The sequence below is a fragment of the Geotrypetes seraphini genome, chromosome 19 (assembly GCF_902459505.1).
Source record: "Geotrypetes seraphini chromosome 19, aGeoSer1.1, whole genome shotgun sequence".
NCBI lineage: Eukaryota > Metazoa > Chordata > Amphibia > Gymnophiona > Dermophiidae > Geotrypetes > Geotrypetes seraphini.
In genome coordinates this window covers 16,018,961-16,038,399 of record NC_047102.1, presented here as the reverse complement: position 1 = coordinate 16,038,399, position 19,439 = coordinate 16,018,961, and the positions used below count along the sequence as shown (strand labels likewise).

At 41.5% G+C, this 19,439-nt stretch overlaps 1 protein-coding gene across 11 annotated transcripts in view; it reads left to right on the top strand.

Moving 5' to 3' along the window:
• MICAL2 (microtubule associated monooxygenase, calponin and LIM domain containing 2) overlaps positions 1–19,439 on the top strand; it is a 256,381-nt gene that overhangs the window by 129,506 nt on the left and 107,436 nt on the right. For 6 of the 11 annotated variants that reach the window (XM_033928309.1, XM_033928311.1, XM_033928310.1 and 3 more), the window contains exons 15-20: positions 1,905–1,973; positions 3,386–3,535; positions 6,885–7,004; positions 12,257–12,469; positions 13,529–13,630; positions 16,031–16,171. In XM_033928309.1, the coding sequence (XP_033784200.1) occupies positions 1,905–1,973; positions 3,386–3,535; positions 6,885–7,004; positions 12,257–12,469; positions 13,529–13,630; positions 16,031–16,171 (795 nt within the window). Of the gene's footprint in view, positions 1–1,904; positions 1,974–3,385; positions 3,536–6,884; positions 7,005–12,256; positions 12,470–13,528; positions 13,631–16,030; positions 16,172–17,152; positions 19,392–19,439 lie in introns of those variants that run through there. The other 5 variants (XM_033928313.1, XM_033928315.1, XM_033928319.1 and 2 more) reach the window with 4 other exon arrangements.

Below are 19,439 nucleotides of genomic sequence, written 5' to 3'. Positions count from 1 at the left end.
GTACATTTCAAAGAAATAGGAAAAATATTTTTTTTTCATTTAATACATAGTTAAGCTCTGGAACTTGTTGCTGGAGAGTGTTGCAAAAGCACTTAGTGGAGTTTAATTTGTTTAAAAAAAAAGTTTGGACAAGTTTCTGGAGAAAAAGTGAATTAACTCAAGGTAGATCTTGGGAAAGCCACACTACTTATACCTGGGGAAAAGTAGTATGGAGTCTTGCTACTTTTTGAGATCCTGCCAGGTACTTGTGACCTGAATTAGAAACATGATACTGGGCTTGATAGATCTTTGATCTTAGCCAATATGGTGATTTGTATATCTATTTATTTTAGTAGGTGTTGAAACTATGGATGAAAGCTATCTAAATTCTGAGTATATGCCAGTGGTCTCAAACTCAAACCCTTTGCAGGGCCCATTTTGGATCTGTAGGTACTTGGAGGGCCTCAGAAAAAAATAGTTAATGTCTTATTAAAGAAATGACAATTTTGCATAAGGTAAAAAATCTTTTTATAGTTTATAAATCTTTCCTTTTGGCTAAGTCTTAATAATATTGTAATTTATAGCTAAAGAGACACATGATCACGAAGCTGTTAATGTATGATAAACATACCGAAGGCCTCAAAATAGTACCTGGTGGGCCGCGGGTTTGAGACCACTGGTATATGCCATTTGTCAGTTTATTGCAGCCTCTGAAACACTCTAGTTTTCATAATCTCCTTAAAATAAATATACATGAGAGATGTTTACTTGCATTGAAATCGAGACGTGTGCATCTATCGCTTGCATATTTATTATAAATATCAGGAAAACCTGTCATTCTAGGACTTGCATGAAAAACCCTGCTGTATTTCCCAAATTGGTCTTGGAGTAACCCCTTGCAGTAAGGTTTTCAGGATATCCACAATGAATATGCATGAATTTGATTTGCATTCACGACCTTCATTATATGCAAATCTCTTTATGCATATTCATTGTGGGTATCCTGAAAACCTTACTGGCAAGTGTTTTTACTCTAGGTAGGACCAACTTGGGGAAACCCTGCTCTATAAGATAAACCATGGTTTTGGAAACTTTATAGATTGATAAATGCAGTGCCTTCTCTATGGTTTGGGTGTCTAAATTTTAAGCATGCCAATACCGGGTTATGCTTGTGTTCTATAGTGGAACCTAGAACTCTAGGTTCTGTTCTAGAATAGGCCCCTACCATGTGCCCTTTCCATGCTCTGCCTGCATGTGTTCTATAACAGTGTTTTTCAATCTTTTTACACCTATGGACCGGCAGAAATAAAATAATTATTCTGTGGACCGGCGGTTGAAGAACACTGGGCTAAGTCGTGGGCCAGACCCCGCCCATCTCTACCCAGTCTCCACCCCAGACCCCGCCCCCATAATAGTACTAATTGCACCTTGCACGTCCCGTGCCTCATCTGGAAGCCTTCCCTTTGACATCGCAACGTAAAAGAGAAGGCTTCCAGTTCAGGCGCAGGACGCCTGTAGGAACCACTGCCCGTGGCTTTGTGCACCGAATCAGTGAGGAAGAGGGAGCTGGCTCGAAGATACCACCGCATCGATCACACCGCGGACCGGCAGTTGAAGAACACTGTTTTGGGCCTGATGTACGTGCTGACCCTGTGGACCGGCAGGAAATTTCTGTGGACCGGCACTGGTCCATGGACCGGTGGTTAAAGAACACTGTTCTATAACATTTATGCACGCCCGTATAGAATAGCTCCTATGGCGCTTTACACATGGAAGCGCTACTTTTCTTCTCATACACGTGCACAGGGGTGTGTACCCACGAGTAGGATTGCCCTAATTTCCTAAACCCTTTGCCATCTGACCGCTTAATAAGGTTGTTAGAAGAGAGCTAGCGTACTAATCTGCTTATTTCATTCCTGGGTTAGGTTGAAAGAAGATTTGAAGAAAACGATGTGAACAAGAGAAGGCGGAAGGGCACCCATCATTTTGAAGAGGTTGGTACTGTAATGGGCAGCGCTGATGGGGGGGTGGACGGTAATTTCAGAACATTTTTATCTGTATGGTGGTTTATAGTCTAAAGCACGTGAGGACAAAGGCGCGCCAACAACCGAGCGCAGACAACTGAGCGCAGGACTTCATTGCGCAGAAGAAAAACCGTATTTTAAAGGGCTCCGACAGGGGGTGTTGGAGGGGAACCCCCCCCACTTTACTTAATAGAGATCGTGCTGGCGTTGTGGGGGGTTTGGGGGGGTTGTAACCCCCCCCCCCTCATTATACTGGAAACTTAACCTTTTTCCCTGTTTTTTAGGGAAAAACATCCCCCCAACATGACAGCATGAGGCAGCGCGATCCCTATTAAGTAGAGTGGGGGAGCTCCCCCCCCCCGTCAGAGCTCTTTAAAATATGGGTTTTCTTCAGCGCAATTAAGCCCTGCGCTTGGTTGTCCGCGCTCGGTTGTCGGCGTGCCTTTGTCCTCGCGCGCTTTTGACCCGTCACCATGGTAAAGTCTGTTTTACATGTACGAAGAGGCTTTTATAAAATTGTGCAACCATTTATACAGTTTACTTGAAAGGTATGTGCACAGAACGCCTACCCCTACTATTGCATGTAGGCGTTTGCAGGGATATCCGCAATGAATAGGCGCCTCTTGCGCTCATGACATCCAGAGCCCCCAAACACCATTGTGAACATTAGACCTGACTTTGCAGGTTAAACCAAGGACTTTCCACCTATCATTGTGCAGTACCGCCATTGAGGTGCCTTGTTTCCAGTTAGTATTTCTTTAAATCTTTACATAGAGTGCAACAATTGGTACAATAAACAGCACTCATTACAATCCAGTGCATCCAGTTAGTATTTCAATTATATTGCTTGAGTTGCACAACTGATTTTTATTGTCTTAAGTTCATGTCGTAAAATCCTGAAAAATTATACCTGACATGACCCATTTTATAAACCCTCTTTTTCTCACGTGTGCGCTTTATTTTCCTTCCTGATTGCTCAACGCGCAGTTCTCTTTGGAAGGACATTTGGCATACAGCTAGGTAGACAATGCTGACTTAGAGCTGCTTTTACGAAGGTGCGCTAGTGTTTTTAGCGCATGCACCGGATTAGCGCGTGCTGGCCGAAAAATTACCGCCTGCTGAAAAGGAGGCGGTAGCGGCTAGCGCGCACAGCATTGTAGCGCAAACCGCTAGCGCACCTTTATGCCCTTCGTTTTTTCATCTTGACATTCTTGATATCTTCTGCTTTGTGAATTGCTTATGATAACAATGTGATTTGTTGATTGCAGAAATGCATTTTAATTATATATATATATATATATATATATATATATATATGTATATATATATATATATATATATATATATATAATTATTGTTATTTACTTCTTTTTTTTTTTCAGCTTTCCAGTTTTTCGGGGCAGAGTGCAAGCTCAGGGAGTGAATATGGAGATGCCAAAGAAGGCCAACATCAAAATAAAGTCAAGTCCATGGCAACACAGCTATTGGCAAAATTTGAGGAGAATGCACCGAATACTTCTCTACGGAGGCAGGTTAGACATACAGTCCTCATTCCTGTTACTTGGCAAGTCTTATAACTTGGGTCAATCGCCCTCCTGCCCTAATACAAATCACTCATTAGATGTGAAACTGGGGGCTCCTTTTATCAAGGCGCACTACGGGGGTTAGCGCGTCGGACATTTCATCACGCGCTAACCCGCGGCAAGCCAAAAAACTAATGCCTCATTAATGGAGGCGTTAGCGACTAGCGCGGCAGGTGGTTTAGCGCGCGGTATTCTGCGCATTAAACCCCTACCGCCTTGATAGAAGGACCCCTGAGTCTCCAAATGCAAATAAAGTATATGATGTCTTTACATTTAAATAATGTTGCAGACCTTGCATGATTTCTTTAAGATATTTGTCAAAACCTTTGTAGCCGGGCTTTAATTTCTTTTAGGTGGAAGGAAAAAAAAATCTGTTTTTCCAAAATTATCAATTTATCAGGTTCGTGCAGTGTTTGTATTTTTAACATCACGCACACTGAATGAAATCCCTTAATTCTGCTCTTAATTCACTACATGCATGTTAGATGACTACATATAAGTGTATATAGGTATATAACTATATATAGATGTATATAGGTGTGTATATATAGGTGACTATATATAATTGTATATATGACTATATATGGGTGTATGTAGGTGTGTGTGTATACATACCTATATATAGTCATCTAATATATATTATATATATATATATATATATATATATATATATTACATATCTATACTGTTTGTGAAGGCTTTTTTGAGTTGAAATTTTATATTCAAACTGGATTTGAAGATTTCTGATGTTTATCAACCATTTTTAAGAGTGTTGTTTTTTTAACAACTGAATTATGTATGTTTGTTTAATATGTTATGCTTGTTACTATGGAAACTGTATAGGTAATATAAGGTATATAAATTTTAAAATAGATAAATATATGCAACTAATACTTAAGCAACAAACGTGCTGTTATATTATGCTATTGCTGGGTCACAGTTTTCACTCAAACCACAGTACAGTGAAAATTACCTAAAGACAAAAAAGTGGAGAAAAACCAGAGAGAGAGAGAGATTCAGTAGAAAGTATGGAAGCAGTTTATTTTTGCATTGGAAATTATGTTGTACTGAAATGATGCTCTCTGAAAACCTATTGATAAAGCAGCTGATGTAACGGTGTCCTGCTTTGGTTATGTGCCCCCACCTCTCACTCCCAACACCCACATTTGTTATATGTTACTATAAAGCTAAATGTTCTTCAGTTATGTATTTAATAAGTTTGCAGAAACTTCAGTTCTTGCATTGGATTCCACATTATCTTCTCTCCTTATTGCCTCTTGTGGTGCCTTTTTTTTTATTTTTATTTTTTTGCAAGCACTGATTATATACTCCTACAGAAGGGAAATAACGGCATGGAACTGGCAGATTTATTCTTTACCATTTTAGAGACGGCTTTGCTGCTTTGAAATGCACATTGGTACATGTGCAGCAGAGGGGTTCCAGGCCCTCTAGCCAACTTCTGTTCTTGCGAATGGCTGCGTGAAGACATGCCTATTAATCTCTTTCTTCCACCCCTCTTAAAGTCAATCAATTTGTACCTTTGCTTAATCTTTTGTAAACCGCATAGAACTTCACGGTACTACGATATATAAACTGTTATTATTATTATTATTATTTACTGAGTGCCTCGTATTAGATTACCTGCAAGTTTGTTTATTCATTGATATCTTGCCCTTACCCAGGGCGGGTTACAAACTTACATAAAAAACTATAACAATACATCAAATATTACATATGTTGCATTGAATGTGTAGTAACTTATTCTACGGGAAAGGATTCTGTATACGAGGGTTGATTGAAAAGTAACGAGACTGTATGGGGGGGGGGGTCAATTCAGAATCGGATCATTCCACAGGATCTAAACATTTTTCTTTTTTCAGAGTAGCGTCCTTCACATGCAATACATTTTTTTGCAGTGTTTCAAAAACAAGTCAAAGATGTGTGCAGTAGAGACTGTTTTGCGAAACAAAAAATGACCCTGGTAACTCCACAGAAGAGAAACCCAAACAGTAACAAAAGACTTTATTGAAGGTTCAACTTGGTAACCCACATAAAAACATTAAGGAACCCAATCCTCTGGGCGCTATGGACCCAACACAGTCTGTTTTTTTTTTTTTTTTTTATAAATCTTTATTGATATTTCAAACTTTATAATGTATACAATTTAAACATCAGAAAAAACTATATGAAAATACATTATTATCATCAAAATTATTACATTCATCAAATTTTAATCCACTTCTTATCCTAATTATAATCAGTAATCTTATATATTATACTATGAATAATATTAAAACAAATAATCCACCCCCCCACACCCTCCAACCCCTCCTGGATGTGCAAAGGAATCTACTATAATTATAATGTAACAAAGTTAGTTAATGGACCCCATATCCCATTAAAGGATTTACTAATCCCTAAACGTTCTGCCATAATTTTTTCATATTTATATGTTGCACATACAGTTGCCCACCAAAAACTAAAATTAATCCTATCATGATGTATTTTGACAACAGTGTATTCCTCAGAGGTCCTATAAGTAAAATTGTAATAAATATGAGAAACCAAAATATAGTGTGTGGATGAGATAGTATTAGGTCCAAGTGACGTTCATTTGTTAATGTGCTAAAGTCTTTTGTTACTGTTTGGTAGACTGATTTGTGACATCACTTTTTAGCACTGTTAGCGTGGGGGGGAGTTGGGGGTGTTCCACTTCATCATCTGAAGAGAACTTCTCTCCGCGTAGCTTGTTTTTTTTCCAGGGTTGGGAATGTTGAGAATGAAGTTTGCCCTCTTTCCAAGTTTAGCACAAAATTCAATCGCGCAACCTCTGGCGTACTCTCACAAGACACGTCTTCCTCATCTGCCGTGACGAAACGTACGGAGTTCTTCCTCTCCCTGTGACCCAACGATGAAGACTACGGCGGTCCCAGTGGTAAGTTCAGAAACATCGGTGCATAAGCTTCACGGGAACCAGCACAGCGTTGGCCACATCTACTTTATGGAAAGAAAAACAGAGGCCGTCTCGTTGCTTTCCGTTCAGCCCTCGTATATATATCTTGGCTTTCTGATTGCACTTTGGATGTAGAGAGCTGAGTGAGCCACAGGAGGGTGACCTTTTCAAGATACTCCTGCTTTTCCTGCCCCTGGTTATGTCTGGATTAAAGACATGCTGTTTTCAAAGCTCTTTAACCTTTCATCATTGTTTTTCTCTGCTTAACTTGATGTATCTTCCATCCTTCTTTGTCCTTCTCTATATATGGTCTACTGGGTTTTTCAACAAATATGCTGATATTAGACTGTAGTCCCTCAAGATGTTGATAAATCCACTCTGCCTCCTCCTGACACTTCTGCTAACTCTTGCTTTGCTAAACCTAAGGATTCAACATCTAGTCTTCCGCCAGAACAGAAAAGGCAGGTAGGACTTTATATGGTTGACATCTTTCCTTTTTTGTTTTGGATCAAGTTAAAATTATGAGGTCAATATTTAGTTAATCCAGCAAATTTCGAGCCAAACTGTATTAAGTGTGTTTGCAGAAATAAATGATCCATATAAAGTAAGGCTAAGTTAGGCCTCCAGATAACTTTTCTGTTTATCTCCGTGGCCTGTATAGTTTTAGGCTCCACCCCGGTTTTAAACACACAGCTTTTGAATGCACCGCAACTTAAGCAATCGATTTTGTGTTGTCGATGCCAACAAATTTAAACGAAGCTTCTTTTACTGATCAGCGCCCGATACGTTCATTTAAAACCTTGGCGTGCTTTTTGTCTCGGCAAATCCAACCGTTCTCAGATTTAAAAAGTTGTTGCAGTAGTGGAAGCCTTTATGTTTATTGAAAATGTAATAGTCTGCTCTAACTGGCAAACGGATCTAAGTGGTTACAATACAATACACTTCTCCCTCCACGTTCGCTGCGACAGGGGATTAACAGAACCGCAAATACAGAAAAAAACGCGAATAACTTTTTCATATGTTATTTGCTGTTTTCTATTATATAATAATTCTTTATTCATTTTCAAACTTACAATAAGTGTTAAATATGTTCAAACAAAATAATAATAAATACATCACTTAATAATTATCATTGGTACAAAACAAAAACTCTTATCCCCCCCTTCCCACCCCATCCAACCATATAATCCATTATCTTATAGAGTATGTAAAAGTAAAATATCCCCCCTCCCCCCCTTACTATTGAACTTGTAAATTTAAGGGAAACAATGTCATCTAATCAGTACAATACTTTGTTAATGGCTCCCACACATCCTGAAATTTCCTGAAACATCCCCGCTGTATTGCAATAAATCTCTCCATTTTATAAATATGACATAAAGAATTCCACCCAAAATTATAATTTAATCTACTCCAATCTTTACGTAATTAGTTGAATGGCAACACCAGTCATTATAAGTAATAATTTATTATTGTTTGTAGAAATCTGACTTTTTGCTCTCATTACCATACCAAATATCACAGTATCATAAGATAATGCCACTGGATTATCTTAAAAAACAATTTGGTCCCAAATTAATTTCCAGAAATTCATAATAAATGGGCAGTAGAATAATAAATGATCTAAAGTTCCTGCTTCTAGATCAGTATTTTTCAACCTTTTTTGGGCAAAGGCACACTTGTTTCATGAAAAAAATCACGAGGCACACCACCATTAGAAAATGTTAAAAAATTTAACTCTCTGCCTATATTGACTATATATAAAGTAATTCTCTTGAATAGGAATCAAATAAACACAAAGAAAGTATTTTATAATTACTTTATTACGAAATAAAAATTATAAAAATTATAAAATACTTTATTCAGTGCGAAACCTGGGCCTGTTTGGCTGAACACAAAGCTGATATTCTGGCTGGAATCGAAGAAAGACACACACGTAGCTCTTCGTCAACAGCTCTCAGTCTCTCTCTGTATTTGGTTTTTATAGCATACAAAAATAGACAAATATACCCTCCATCCTTTTTATTAAACCACAATAGCAGTTTTTAGCGCAGGGAACTGCGCTGAATGTCCAGCGCTGCTCTTGACGCTCATAGGCTCCCTGCGCTAAAAACCACTATTGCGGTTTAGTAAAAGGTGACCATATTGTAAAATATAGACAGCAGATATAAATTCAGAACTGTGCATAGTAAGTGAAGGGAAGTTTTCATCTCTGGGAATTTACCCAGTTAACTATTAAGTTATTTGGGCAAATTCCTTTGAAAACTGCCTCCACTTTGCTAAATTTAAAATAAAATCATTTTTCCTACCTTGTCTGGTGATTTCTGGTTGCACTTTCTTCTTCTGACTGTGCATCCAATCTTTCTTCCCTTCTATCAGCCTGTATGCTTTCTCTCCTCCACACCTCATTCCCTCCCCCAACTTTTTGTTCCTCTCTCCCTGACCTTTCTTTCTTTTTTTCTGTTTCTCTTCTTTCCTTCTGTTTCCCTGCCTGCCCCCTTTCTTTCTTTCTCCCTGCCGTTCCCCAAGCCACTGCCACTGCCGCTGCCATCGGGGAACAGGACCCACCAATGGATAACAGGCCCCAAAGCCGACGCCGACGCATGCTCTCCGTGATGTCAATTCTGCAATCGGAGAGGAAGTTCCGCCCAGCCAGGCAGCGATTGGCTGGCCCGAACTTCCTCTCCGACTGCAGAATTGACGTCGGGGAGAAAAAGACTTATCGGCTCGATAGATTAGATCGCCAAGACAAAGTGAGTCCTGGGTGATCGACTCACTTTGCCTTGGCGAGCTACTGGCGCCCCTGCCTCGGGCCCCCTGTCAGCTCCGGGCCCTGCGGCACACCAGGCAACATCTCGCGGCACACTAGTGTGCCGCGGAACAGCGATTGAAAAACACTGTTCTAGATGACAGTGCCAACATTTATTTGCTGTTTTCTATTAAAAAAACCATTGTGAATATGGTGAATCCGCCAATAACATGGCGGGAGACCTGGCCTGTTCCTGAAGGAAGAGGCAAAACACGGTGAAGAAAGTGCCGGCAATCGGAAATTTTCTCTGTAAACGCTTGGAATCGGCGATTTCTCTATTCAAACTGAAGTAATTTTTTTTGGGGGGGAGGAGCCAGCAAGCTAAAAACCCGCGAATAATCGAAACCACGAATGCTGAGGGAGAAGTGTAACAGCGGAAAAAGAATTCCATTAGACAGCAGACCGTCTTTAAGCGAAATGCTAGCCGTTGGCAGTTAAACTGAAATCAGATATTCAACACGATACGGTCTAGTGTTGAAGATACACTTTCGGGCCTCGATGCTTAAAATGACGCCTAAAGTTAGGTACCTAGATCATCGTGCCTAGCGGATCTGGACGCCTAACTTAATTATTTAAAAAGCTTAATCAGCACCGATAATTGCATTATCATTGCATAATTAGCTTAAATTAAAACTAATTGGGTGGTAGGCACCTGAATCGGGGGAGGGGGGGCGCCTACCAGAAAGTCGGCAGGGTTCGGGGTGGATCATGGGTGTGTTTTGCATGTAGGCACCTGTTAATTAAGTTAGGCATCGGGAGGTGCCTAGCTTGGGCGCCGGCATTTAGGCCTAGCTTAGGCGCCTAAGTCCACTTTAGGTGTGATTTTATAAACGGTGCCTAACTTAAGATTGACGTGCGCTAAGCGCTGTGTTCCTAGGTGCCTATGGTTTAGGTGACATTTATAGAATTGGGCTGTCGGGCCTGGATTCTCCTAACTGGTGCCGGTTTTTTTTTGTTTTTGTTTTTTAAGGTGCCCAAACTCAAGTTAAAAATGCTGTTCAAACAACGTTTTTAACAGTTTAAAGGTGCCTACTGGCGCCTGAAAAATCGGCACCAGAATCGCACCTACTTAGGCGCTATAGCCCACCTTACGCCATTATGGGCATGGCTAACACCGGACGTGGCATCAGGCGGCCTAAATCTGCTACGTAGGCGCGATTGATAGCAAAGACAGGTGCCGGAAATGTAGGCCCAGAAAGCCCTGGCCTACATTTCCAGCAGCTCTCTTGTGCGGCGGCTCGATTCTCCATCGGGCGCCATTGTGTAATGGACATGCGATCGGTGGATGCTTTTGAGGTGGCCGTCGATATTGACACCCTGTAGAGAGCAGTGGTTCCCAACCCTGTCCTGGAGGACCACCAGCCAGTCAGGTTTTCAGGATAGACTCAATGAATATGTATGGGGCAGATTTGCCTGCCTGTCGCCTCCATTATATGCAAATCGCTCTTGTGCATATTCATTAGGGCTATCCTGAAAACCCAACTGGCTAGTGGTCCTCCAGGACAGGGATTGGGGACTAGAGAATGGCATGGTGACGAAATTCATCACCGTCCCCGCGGATAACCGCGGGAAATAATCCCATGTCATTTTCTAGTGTCTATTTCAACCTCGGTCCTTCTACACCAGCATTCTTCAAAGCAAAGCTTACGGGTCAGTGGTTGTGGCCATTCATATTCTGATTCTTATGTGAGCCAAGGATAATGAAGCCATTGTGACATCACTGATGTGATTGGCTCTTAGGCACTGGTGGAATGAGGCATTATGACATCACAATATCTGCTCTGGAATGTTGCTACTCAACCTCGGTCCTTCTACACCAGCATTCTTCAAAGCAAAGCTTGCGGGTCAGTGGTTGTGCCCAATTATACTCTGATTTTCCCTCTCTCCTTAAAGAATGACATGAAGATGGTTTCCCGCGGTTATCCGCGGGGACGGGAACGGTGATGAATTTTGTCACCGTGTCATTCTCTACTGGGGACCACTGCAATAGAGAATCTGGGCCTCATTTCCTACCCAGAAGAGCTATCCATATTCAAACAACTAACCAGATAGCTGGCAGATAAACGTCAGATGGACCTTTTGCTGTCTTAGCGGTGTAAATATGTCTGCTAACTGGATAATCTCTGGCCAGCTCCACAGAGACTCCACCCACAGACTGCCAAGGTGGTCAGAGGACATATTCAGTGGCACTATCCAATTAGCAGTGCTGATCTTCCTGTTAGTACTTATTCAATTAATAGCACCTGCTAATCAGATAAGTGCCTTTTAATATCAGCCCCTTGGTTGATTAATGCACTGCAATGTCTTGCTGAAAATCATGAGTTCAAATGAAAAAAGAAATTAAATTACTTATTAATTGAAACAATTTCCAACGTGGAAGCGGAAAATGTTTTCTGTAGCTAACAAAGTAAAATAGTACAATGCCAAGGGGACAGAGTTTGTCCCCGTCCCCACGGGGGTCCGATTCCATCCCCACCCCCGCCGTCCCTGCCAGCTCTGTCCTCCTCTGCACAAGCTTCAAACATTTTACACTTATGATTTTAAAGTGTTCGAGGCTTGTGCAGATGAGGACGGAGCTTGTGGTGATGGCGACAAACACCCCCCCCCCACACTCCCCCAGCAGTGATGGGGAAAAACTTTGTCCCTGCGTCATTCTCTACCAAGAAACAGTGATATGGCTTTTTTAATTCCTTACAGGGTTTCTAAAACTCTGTCCTTCATTCATTTGCATTTGTTACATTCCTAATCTTGGCAGGAGAGAAAAACGGGTGCACCCTGAAACTGGCAGGTGCATCCGTTTTAGAGAATGCAATCTCCTTAGGGGGTGTTTGTTGTTGTTGTTTTTTTTTTTTTTTACTGCATGGTGATGAGAGGCACATTTCATTTTCATCTGGAGTATTTTTCACAGTTTCAGGCTAGAGCTATGACCCAGCCTTTGATCAGGGAAACCAAGCAGTCGGTGACGGCGCCTGAATGTGCAACTAGGCGACCAAGAACTAGGGAGAAAGCAGACAGGCAGCGTTCAGGAAGTGCAGAGACTTTGGGCGCCGCTTGCCAAGCTGCCTTTGCGGTTTGCGGCATTCTCAAACGCCTCCAGCACCTCGAGGACACGATTCATCAGGTGACGAGCTGTTTCTCTTCTGTGCTGCCGTCTGTTGATAACTGTCTTCCCTGTTCATTCTTTCCCGTTTCTTTTTCTATGACTGTACTTTAATGAGCTTAGAAAAGAAAGAGGCCAATAATCGAGTCCTTTCTGCAGGTAAAATACTATTTTACCACAGATGTTGGAACGTTGATTATTTCCCGACCTTTCATCAGGTCCGAGAGTGTATGTGATGATTGATGATATGCATACTTTTACCTACTGAATAAGAGGAGGCCCTGGCAGACGGGGAATGGAGACTGGCAAAATCATGCGCTGTTAAAGCAGATGCAGCGTCTGTGCCACTGTTACCTCTAAACTGAGCAGGAGTCCTCCAACTGCATTGCTGCCGGGGGGGGGGGGGCTTTAAAATTGTGTTTTCAGTACTAGGGACAGGCAAATTCCTTGGAGTCCTGCAAAGCTTGCCTAGGGTTACCGAATGTCCTCTTTTTAGAGGACTGTCCGGGTTACCGGACGGACTTTCCAAAACCTGGCAGTTTGTCCAGGTTTTGGAAAGCCCCGATGAGCTCCAGCTGCATCTGGAGGGCCTCTGAGCATGCACGGATGACGTCGCACACATACACGCATGCTCGAGGCAGCCAGAGCTCGTTGGAGAAGAAGTCAAGGCTTTGAGGGGACGGGGCTGGGGAGATGAATGGGGCAGGGGTTGAAGGCAGAACAAGGTGGGGATGGGGGGCAGAATAGGGCGGGGCCATGCACTCAGGTTTGTAAGCTTCCAAATATGGTAACCCTAAGCTTGCCTGTCTTTCACTATTGATAATGGGATAGTGAAACAGCACCACCTACTGACAGGACTAGAGGTGGAGGACTGCTGCTCAACTTAGAGGGAACAGTACTCTGTGTCATTGATTAAGCCCACGGGTTTCACATTAGTGTAGGCAATTAGTTTATTTCCACCCCTCCCCCCGCTATAACAGTTTTTCTCCTGGGCGGATGGTGGTTTTTCCAGTGCTATACCTAACTCCGCCTTCTTTTCTCTCTTGCCTTTCCTTCTCCTTTCCCTGCCTATTTCTGCAGAAGAGAGCTCAGTCTTTAGCAAACAGAGAATTCCACAAAAAGAGCATTAAGGACAAGGCGGCTCACCTTGCTGCCATGTTTGATGGGACAGATTTCCAACAGGTGACTATTCGTCTTGCAGTTTGCTTGTGGAGACGGTGGGAGGGGGTGTACCTATATATAGGCACTTAGAAGGGGGGGGCTGATCTCTAAAGGAAAGTAGATGTTTATCTTCTTTTAGATGTACTTATATATTAGGCACAAACACTTATACCAGTATAACGTGTTATTTGTACATAGTCTTGTACGGTGAGAGCCAACAAAAGAAGCCTTCATGACCTTGACCAACTATAGCCCTACAGATTCCGAGTGGGACCACAAAGAAAATATTTTAAATTGATATCCAATGATCAGATTAACCTAATGCACCAGGGTGGGGGGGAGAAAACTAGCATAAAGACAGTATACCCTGCCTAAAATTGAAAGAAAACTAAAAAGTTTCAAGTTGGTTTACAGTCTTACAAAATTTTAAAAGGGAAAGAAAAGACTGGTTACACGGTCAATACAGACAAAGCATGATAAAGGGAATGGGTGGGATACATTTCATAAAAATAAAAGAAAGGGAAATAGGAAAAACAAGAGGGAAATGGGGAATATCTGATGTCTGAGTCTCTTAAACAATTAATCCTAGGAATAGATCTCATAGGCATCTTTGAAGAGAGAGGTTTTGAGGCAATATTTGAAATTGTTGAGGTTGCTTTCCTAAAAGAGGTGGGTACCAATAAAATTGGTGAAGAGATTTAAGGGATTGCTCACCCTTACCCAACATGTATGTCTCCTCCCCCCCCCCCCCAAAAAAAAAAAGTTTAATATCAGGCACAATCATCTTGGTTCTCCCATGTGGACCTGTTGGTCCTGCCCTCATCATTGATTTGACACCAATCCGACAAATGGACTATATCGTGGCTGAAAACTAGAGCAAAATGTATTCAGGTGGTGCCAGTTAAAAGGGGAATTGACTTTTACACTACAGGGATTTGAACTGGACACAGTTTTGGATTTACCAGTGCAAGATAAGTGGCCGTCTAATTTCCTTGGTGCTGCTGTGGTTTTTGTGGCTGTGTTTGGCTTATCCCTTTGAAATTGAATTGAGCTTATTTCTCTGCATTTCCTGATACTCAGGGAGGATTGGATCTTTCCTGGATAAATTTAGTTGGTGGAGTTTTTTTTTCAGACCTATGACCGTTATAGGACCACTGTGTTGCCTGATAGCACTTGCTTTGGCAGTAAGATCTTAGCTAATGCTGGCTTTAATGAGGTCTTTTTCTCCACTGATTTGGGTTGGTTATTGATCCTGAATTTACCCCCCTGAACATCAGAAAAGAGTTTTCTAGTTTAGAGTTCTACTCTTTCCTTCTTTATATTTTTTATGCCGATTTAAAAGATGCCACCTGAACCCTTTTTTTCCCCCTTGCATTCTGTTTCTCTGCAATGAAATAGCATAAAAACAGTGGTAACGATCAATGAGAGGGATGAAAGATAGCTAAGCAGGACAGTAGACTTATTGAATGTTCCAAAGTAACGACAAATGATTTCAGAATGTTCACGGTGGTTCCCATCTGTACTTCTGTGGAGACTCTTGTCCAATTAAATAGCATAACATCAATTGCATGATGGCATGCAAATTAAAAGAGGCATTTTTTAAGAGATGTGTTTATGACATTGATATTTTGATTACCAAGAGTCATCTTAGTTTGTTGCATCTTTGTAGCAGCTTCGATTGTTTATTATTGGGACTTTTTAGTCGCCTTTACAAACAGATTCATCCAAGGCGGTGTACAGCGAGTACAATTCAGGATAAAACTTACAATTTTGTTAACAGCATAACAGTAGTAAAAAAGACCAAATACAATGAATGAGGTAAAGTAAACTAAACCTTAAGTTTATATACCGCATCCTCTCCATAAAGATAGAGCTCGGCACAGTTTACAGGTACTTTAATAAATGAGGGAAGAACATAATAAGAATTAGTGGTTATAAAGGGGGGTGGTGAGCTTTACATTTTTGAGAAAAGCCAGGTTTTCAGATGCTTTCGGAATAATTGGAAGGAGCCAAGATTCTGTAGCAGGGCAGGAAGGTCGTTCCAAAGCTCAGTGATTTTTGAAGAAAAGAGATTTTCCCTAATTTTCCTTGTAACGAGGGGAAAGATAGTTTAAGTTTTTGGGTGGATCTGGCAAGGTCAGGTCTCGAAGAATTCCAAGATAGTGGAATTAGAGGGAGGAAGAATGCCATGTAGGATCTTGAATGTTAGGCAGGCACATTTAAAGTGAACCCTAGAAATCACTGGAAGCCAGTGAAGTTTTGACAGAAGCGGGGAAAATTGAAACATCGTAATGGGACTACCGTGAAACAGTTTCAAAAATATACTTATTAACATGCCGGATCTTGCAGTAAATTCACCTTAATGTGCTACTGTGCCCGTCTCCTTGAACTAACATCTACTCTACCTTCTGCTCTACACAGAATAGGCTGCCTTCCCCAGGGCTATCTCATTTTCATCTTAAAACTCCTCCTATTCCTCTTCCTTCTCCACCTCATGATTCAGCTACTTCTTCATCTGCCTCGCTCATCGATTCTGCTCCCCCTACTGGCCAGTATGGAAAGGTATTGTGTTAGGAATGAGCTCTCATGTTTGTCAAGCTCTTGCATGGTGTTAAAGATCAATGGACAGACCAAACAGGAAAAATCTGTGAAGTTATAGGGAGACCGAGCTTAGAATCAGATTTATGAACTGCTTAAAGAATGCTGGATCTAAGTGTTAATGTAGAAATACTTTGGTCACCCTGCGTTACATGGTCATGTAAATCAAATCCATATAAAGCTCATTGCTATATAATATACAGTGGTTGGCAATGCGCAATGGGTGCACATTGCAAGCTGTGTCGTTCCCCTGCAGAGTCATGGCTTGAGACTCCCAGGCTGCAGAGTCGTGGCTTGAGACTCCCAGGCTGCAGAGTCGTGGCTTGAGACTCCCAGGCTGCAGAGTCGTGGCTTGAGACCCCCAGGCTGCAGAATCGTGGCTTGAGACCCCCAGGCTGCAGAGTCGTGGCTTGAGACCCCCAGGCTGCAGAGTCGTGGCTTGAGACTCCCAGGCTGCAGAGTCGTGGCTTGAGACTCCCAGGCTGCAGAGTCGTGGCTTGAGACTCCCAGGCTGTGTGTTGAAAGGGCCAACAGATGAAATCCAAAGTGATAGGCAGAGGCCTCCTGCGCATTGTAACACCTAGTGGCCAAACAGTGTCTCAACCGCAGCCCTTTTTCCAAAGGTCCCCTCCCCAGCCCTACCGTAGAAGACATGCCTGGTGAGCAGGAGTGATCCCCATTTGCTCTTGCCTTCCTCCAAAATGGTGCCATGGACTCCTAGTGATAGTCTTATGGTACTGTCTCCCAGAGGTAATGTTTCCATAAGGGCACCCAGCTGTCAAAAATTTCCAGGGAGAACATTGAACTGCGTAAATGAGCTTAAACCAAACCCTGTGTTACCAGCCCTTCCTGTATGGGCTGTGCTGTGATTTACCCTAAGCCTGTTATAATTGGATAATTAGTTATAGATGTGCCAAGTGTTTCTTTTTTTGTTTTTTTTTATAGATTAGTTAATGAGTGACTATCTACATTTTCTCTCAGGTTTGTAAATTGCATTTGGGGATACAAATGATATCCCAAACATCCCTGATATTTTTCTCACTAGGAAATTTCTCTTATATCATGTGGTGGTTCTTATTTTTCTTATTTATTTGTGAGATAAGCAGAAGGCTACAGCTTAATATGAGGAAATATAGTGAAAGAAGAAAAAATATTAAAGAAATTTGCTGACGGTTGAGGCCTTGATGAACCGCACTATATCTCACTATTTCAAACTTTTATTGGTCCACTAGGTATGTTTATTTTTAATTGGAGCAAATTTGAAATAGCGAGTTGTAGCGTCAGTTTTGTAGGTTTCATCTCCTTTGTATGTCACTGCTGTTGACTCAGTTAAATAGCTTTTGAAAATTGTCCTCCCCTTACACGTGCAATTTGCATGAATAAATGCAAAAGTTTATATATGGGTCACGGTGACATTGCACTGTCGTATAACTGAGACAGGACATGTGACAGTAGGAAGATAAGGTTAGACTGTGAAGCTGAACTGCCAAAGCCAGCTAAGAGACAGTGGCGTAGCGAGGGAGACGGGTGAGAGGGGCAGTGGCGCCCCTCTCCCGCCCTCTTCCCCACCACCCTACTGTATCTTTTTAACTTCGGCACTTTCAAGGCAGCTGACAACTGGGCCATTTAGAGAATTCTGGCCTAAGGGCTCACACGCTAACCACATGTGCCCTTGCAATAACTGATTAGCATAGCTGTGCGCACTGTCTGTTCGCAAACACCCCCCCGGTGCTAAGAAATTATTTTTTAGCGTGTGAGTAGCAAACTCATGCATGCAAAAACTACCACGGAGTGCCTGAGCATGTCTTGCATTAGTGCTCTTGTAAGCACATGTTAGTGGTTACCGCAGCTTAGTAAAAAGACCCCAGTATCTGTAACTACACCTCCCTATACACTCCATCGTAGAAGCACCCCGCTGATAGTATCAAATAGGCTCATTTGTCACCTGTAAACATGTCAGCTACTGTTAATTACAAGAGAGCAGAGTTCAGGAGGAGGAACACGGGGATTTATTGTGTCTTCAGGTTGATGAACTGGAAATGTCCAGAAGCCCAACAGCTTAGCATGTGCCACACTGTTTAGGGCTCCCTATCAAATTTTGCTTCACGACTGAGCGCCTTGGGTTTTGCCCCAGGTTCATATTCCAGCCTGTCTGTACAAGTTAAATCCATGCTCTGTAAATTGATTTTTTTTAAAGAAATTGTGTTTACAAATTAGATCAAGCACTCTTTGGGTGTTACGCTGTAATGCGATGGTAGCAATTCCTGAGTTTTGTATGGATTTTATTGCTCTAACTTGCTTTGAGCTTAATTTGAAAGGCATGTGATAATTTGGAATAATAAGAATAGAGGGCACGTGGCCATGAATCTTCTGTCTTACGCTGTGCTGCTACTTGCTAAAACAAGGTGCATCCTTTTATGAATTCCTGCTGTAGTGGAAACCAAATAAGAAATGCATAGGTTTACACTGACTCATAGTAATCCAGTCAACTGGAACGTAATTGTACTGTTTGTCCTTTTCTTTATCCCCTTTTGTTTTCCTACTTACCTATTAAACTTAAAACCAGTGTATTTCATTATTCTTGTGTAGATTGCAACACTCTGGATGATGAGTACAGGATAAGAAATTGAGCAAGAGAGGATGGAACCCCAGAATAATAGATTTCATGTACTAGAATCAACATTTTAATTGTTATTCTATGAGAAACCAGTAACTAGTGTCATCTCTTAATAAAGGAGTTGCCTGATCCCAATATTTTACACCCTTGATAAACTTAATCATTGTATTTTGAGGAATTTGAAGACATCTGGTTTCTAGCAAATGAACACCTTTAAGCAGAGAATCGCAGTAATCGATGCTACTCAAAACAGTAGGGTATATGATTATTCTTAAAGCTTTCTCAGAAAATAAAGACTGAACTGATTGTATTATGTAACAGTCTGTCAATAAAATTATTTCAGGTCAAGAAGGGTAAACCTGCTTAAATAGTTGGGCCTTTTTCATTCTTTGAAAAGCCAGCAAGTCGTGTTAGTAAGGTATTCCACAATACCGGTTCATTGACAGAAAATAAGAACATAAAAACAGCTCTATTGAGTCAGACCAGTAGTCCATCTAGGCCAGTCTCTTGTTTCCAGCAGTAGCCAATCCAGGTCACAGTACCTGGCAGAAACCCAAATAGTAGCAACATTCCATGCAGAATCCCAAATAATAGCAAGATTCTGGGATCCCAAAG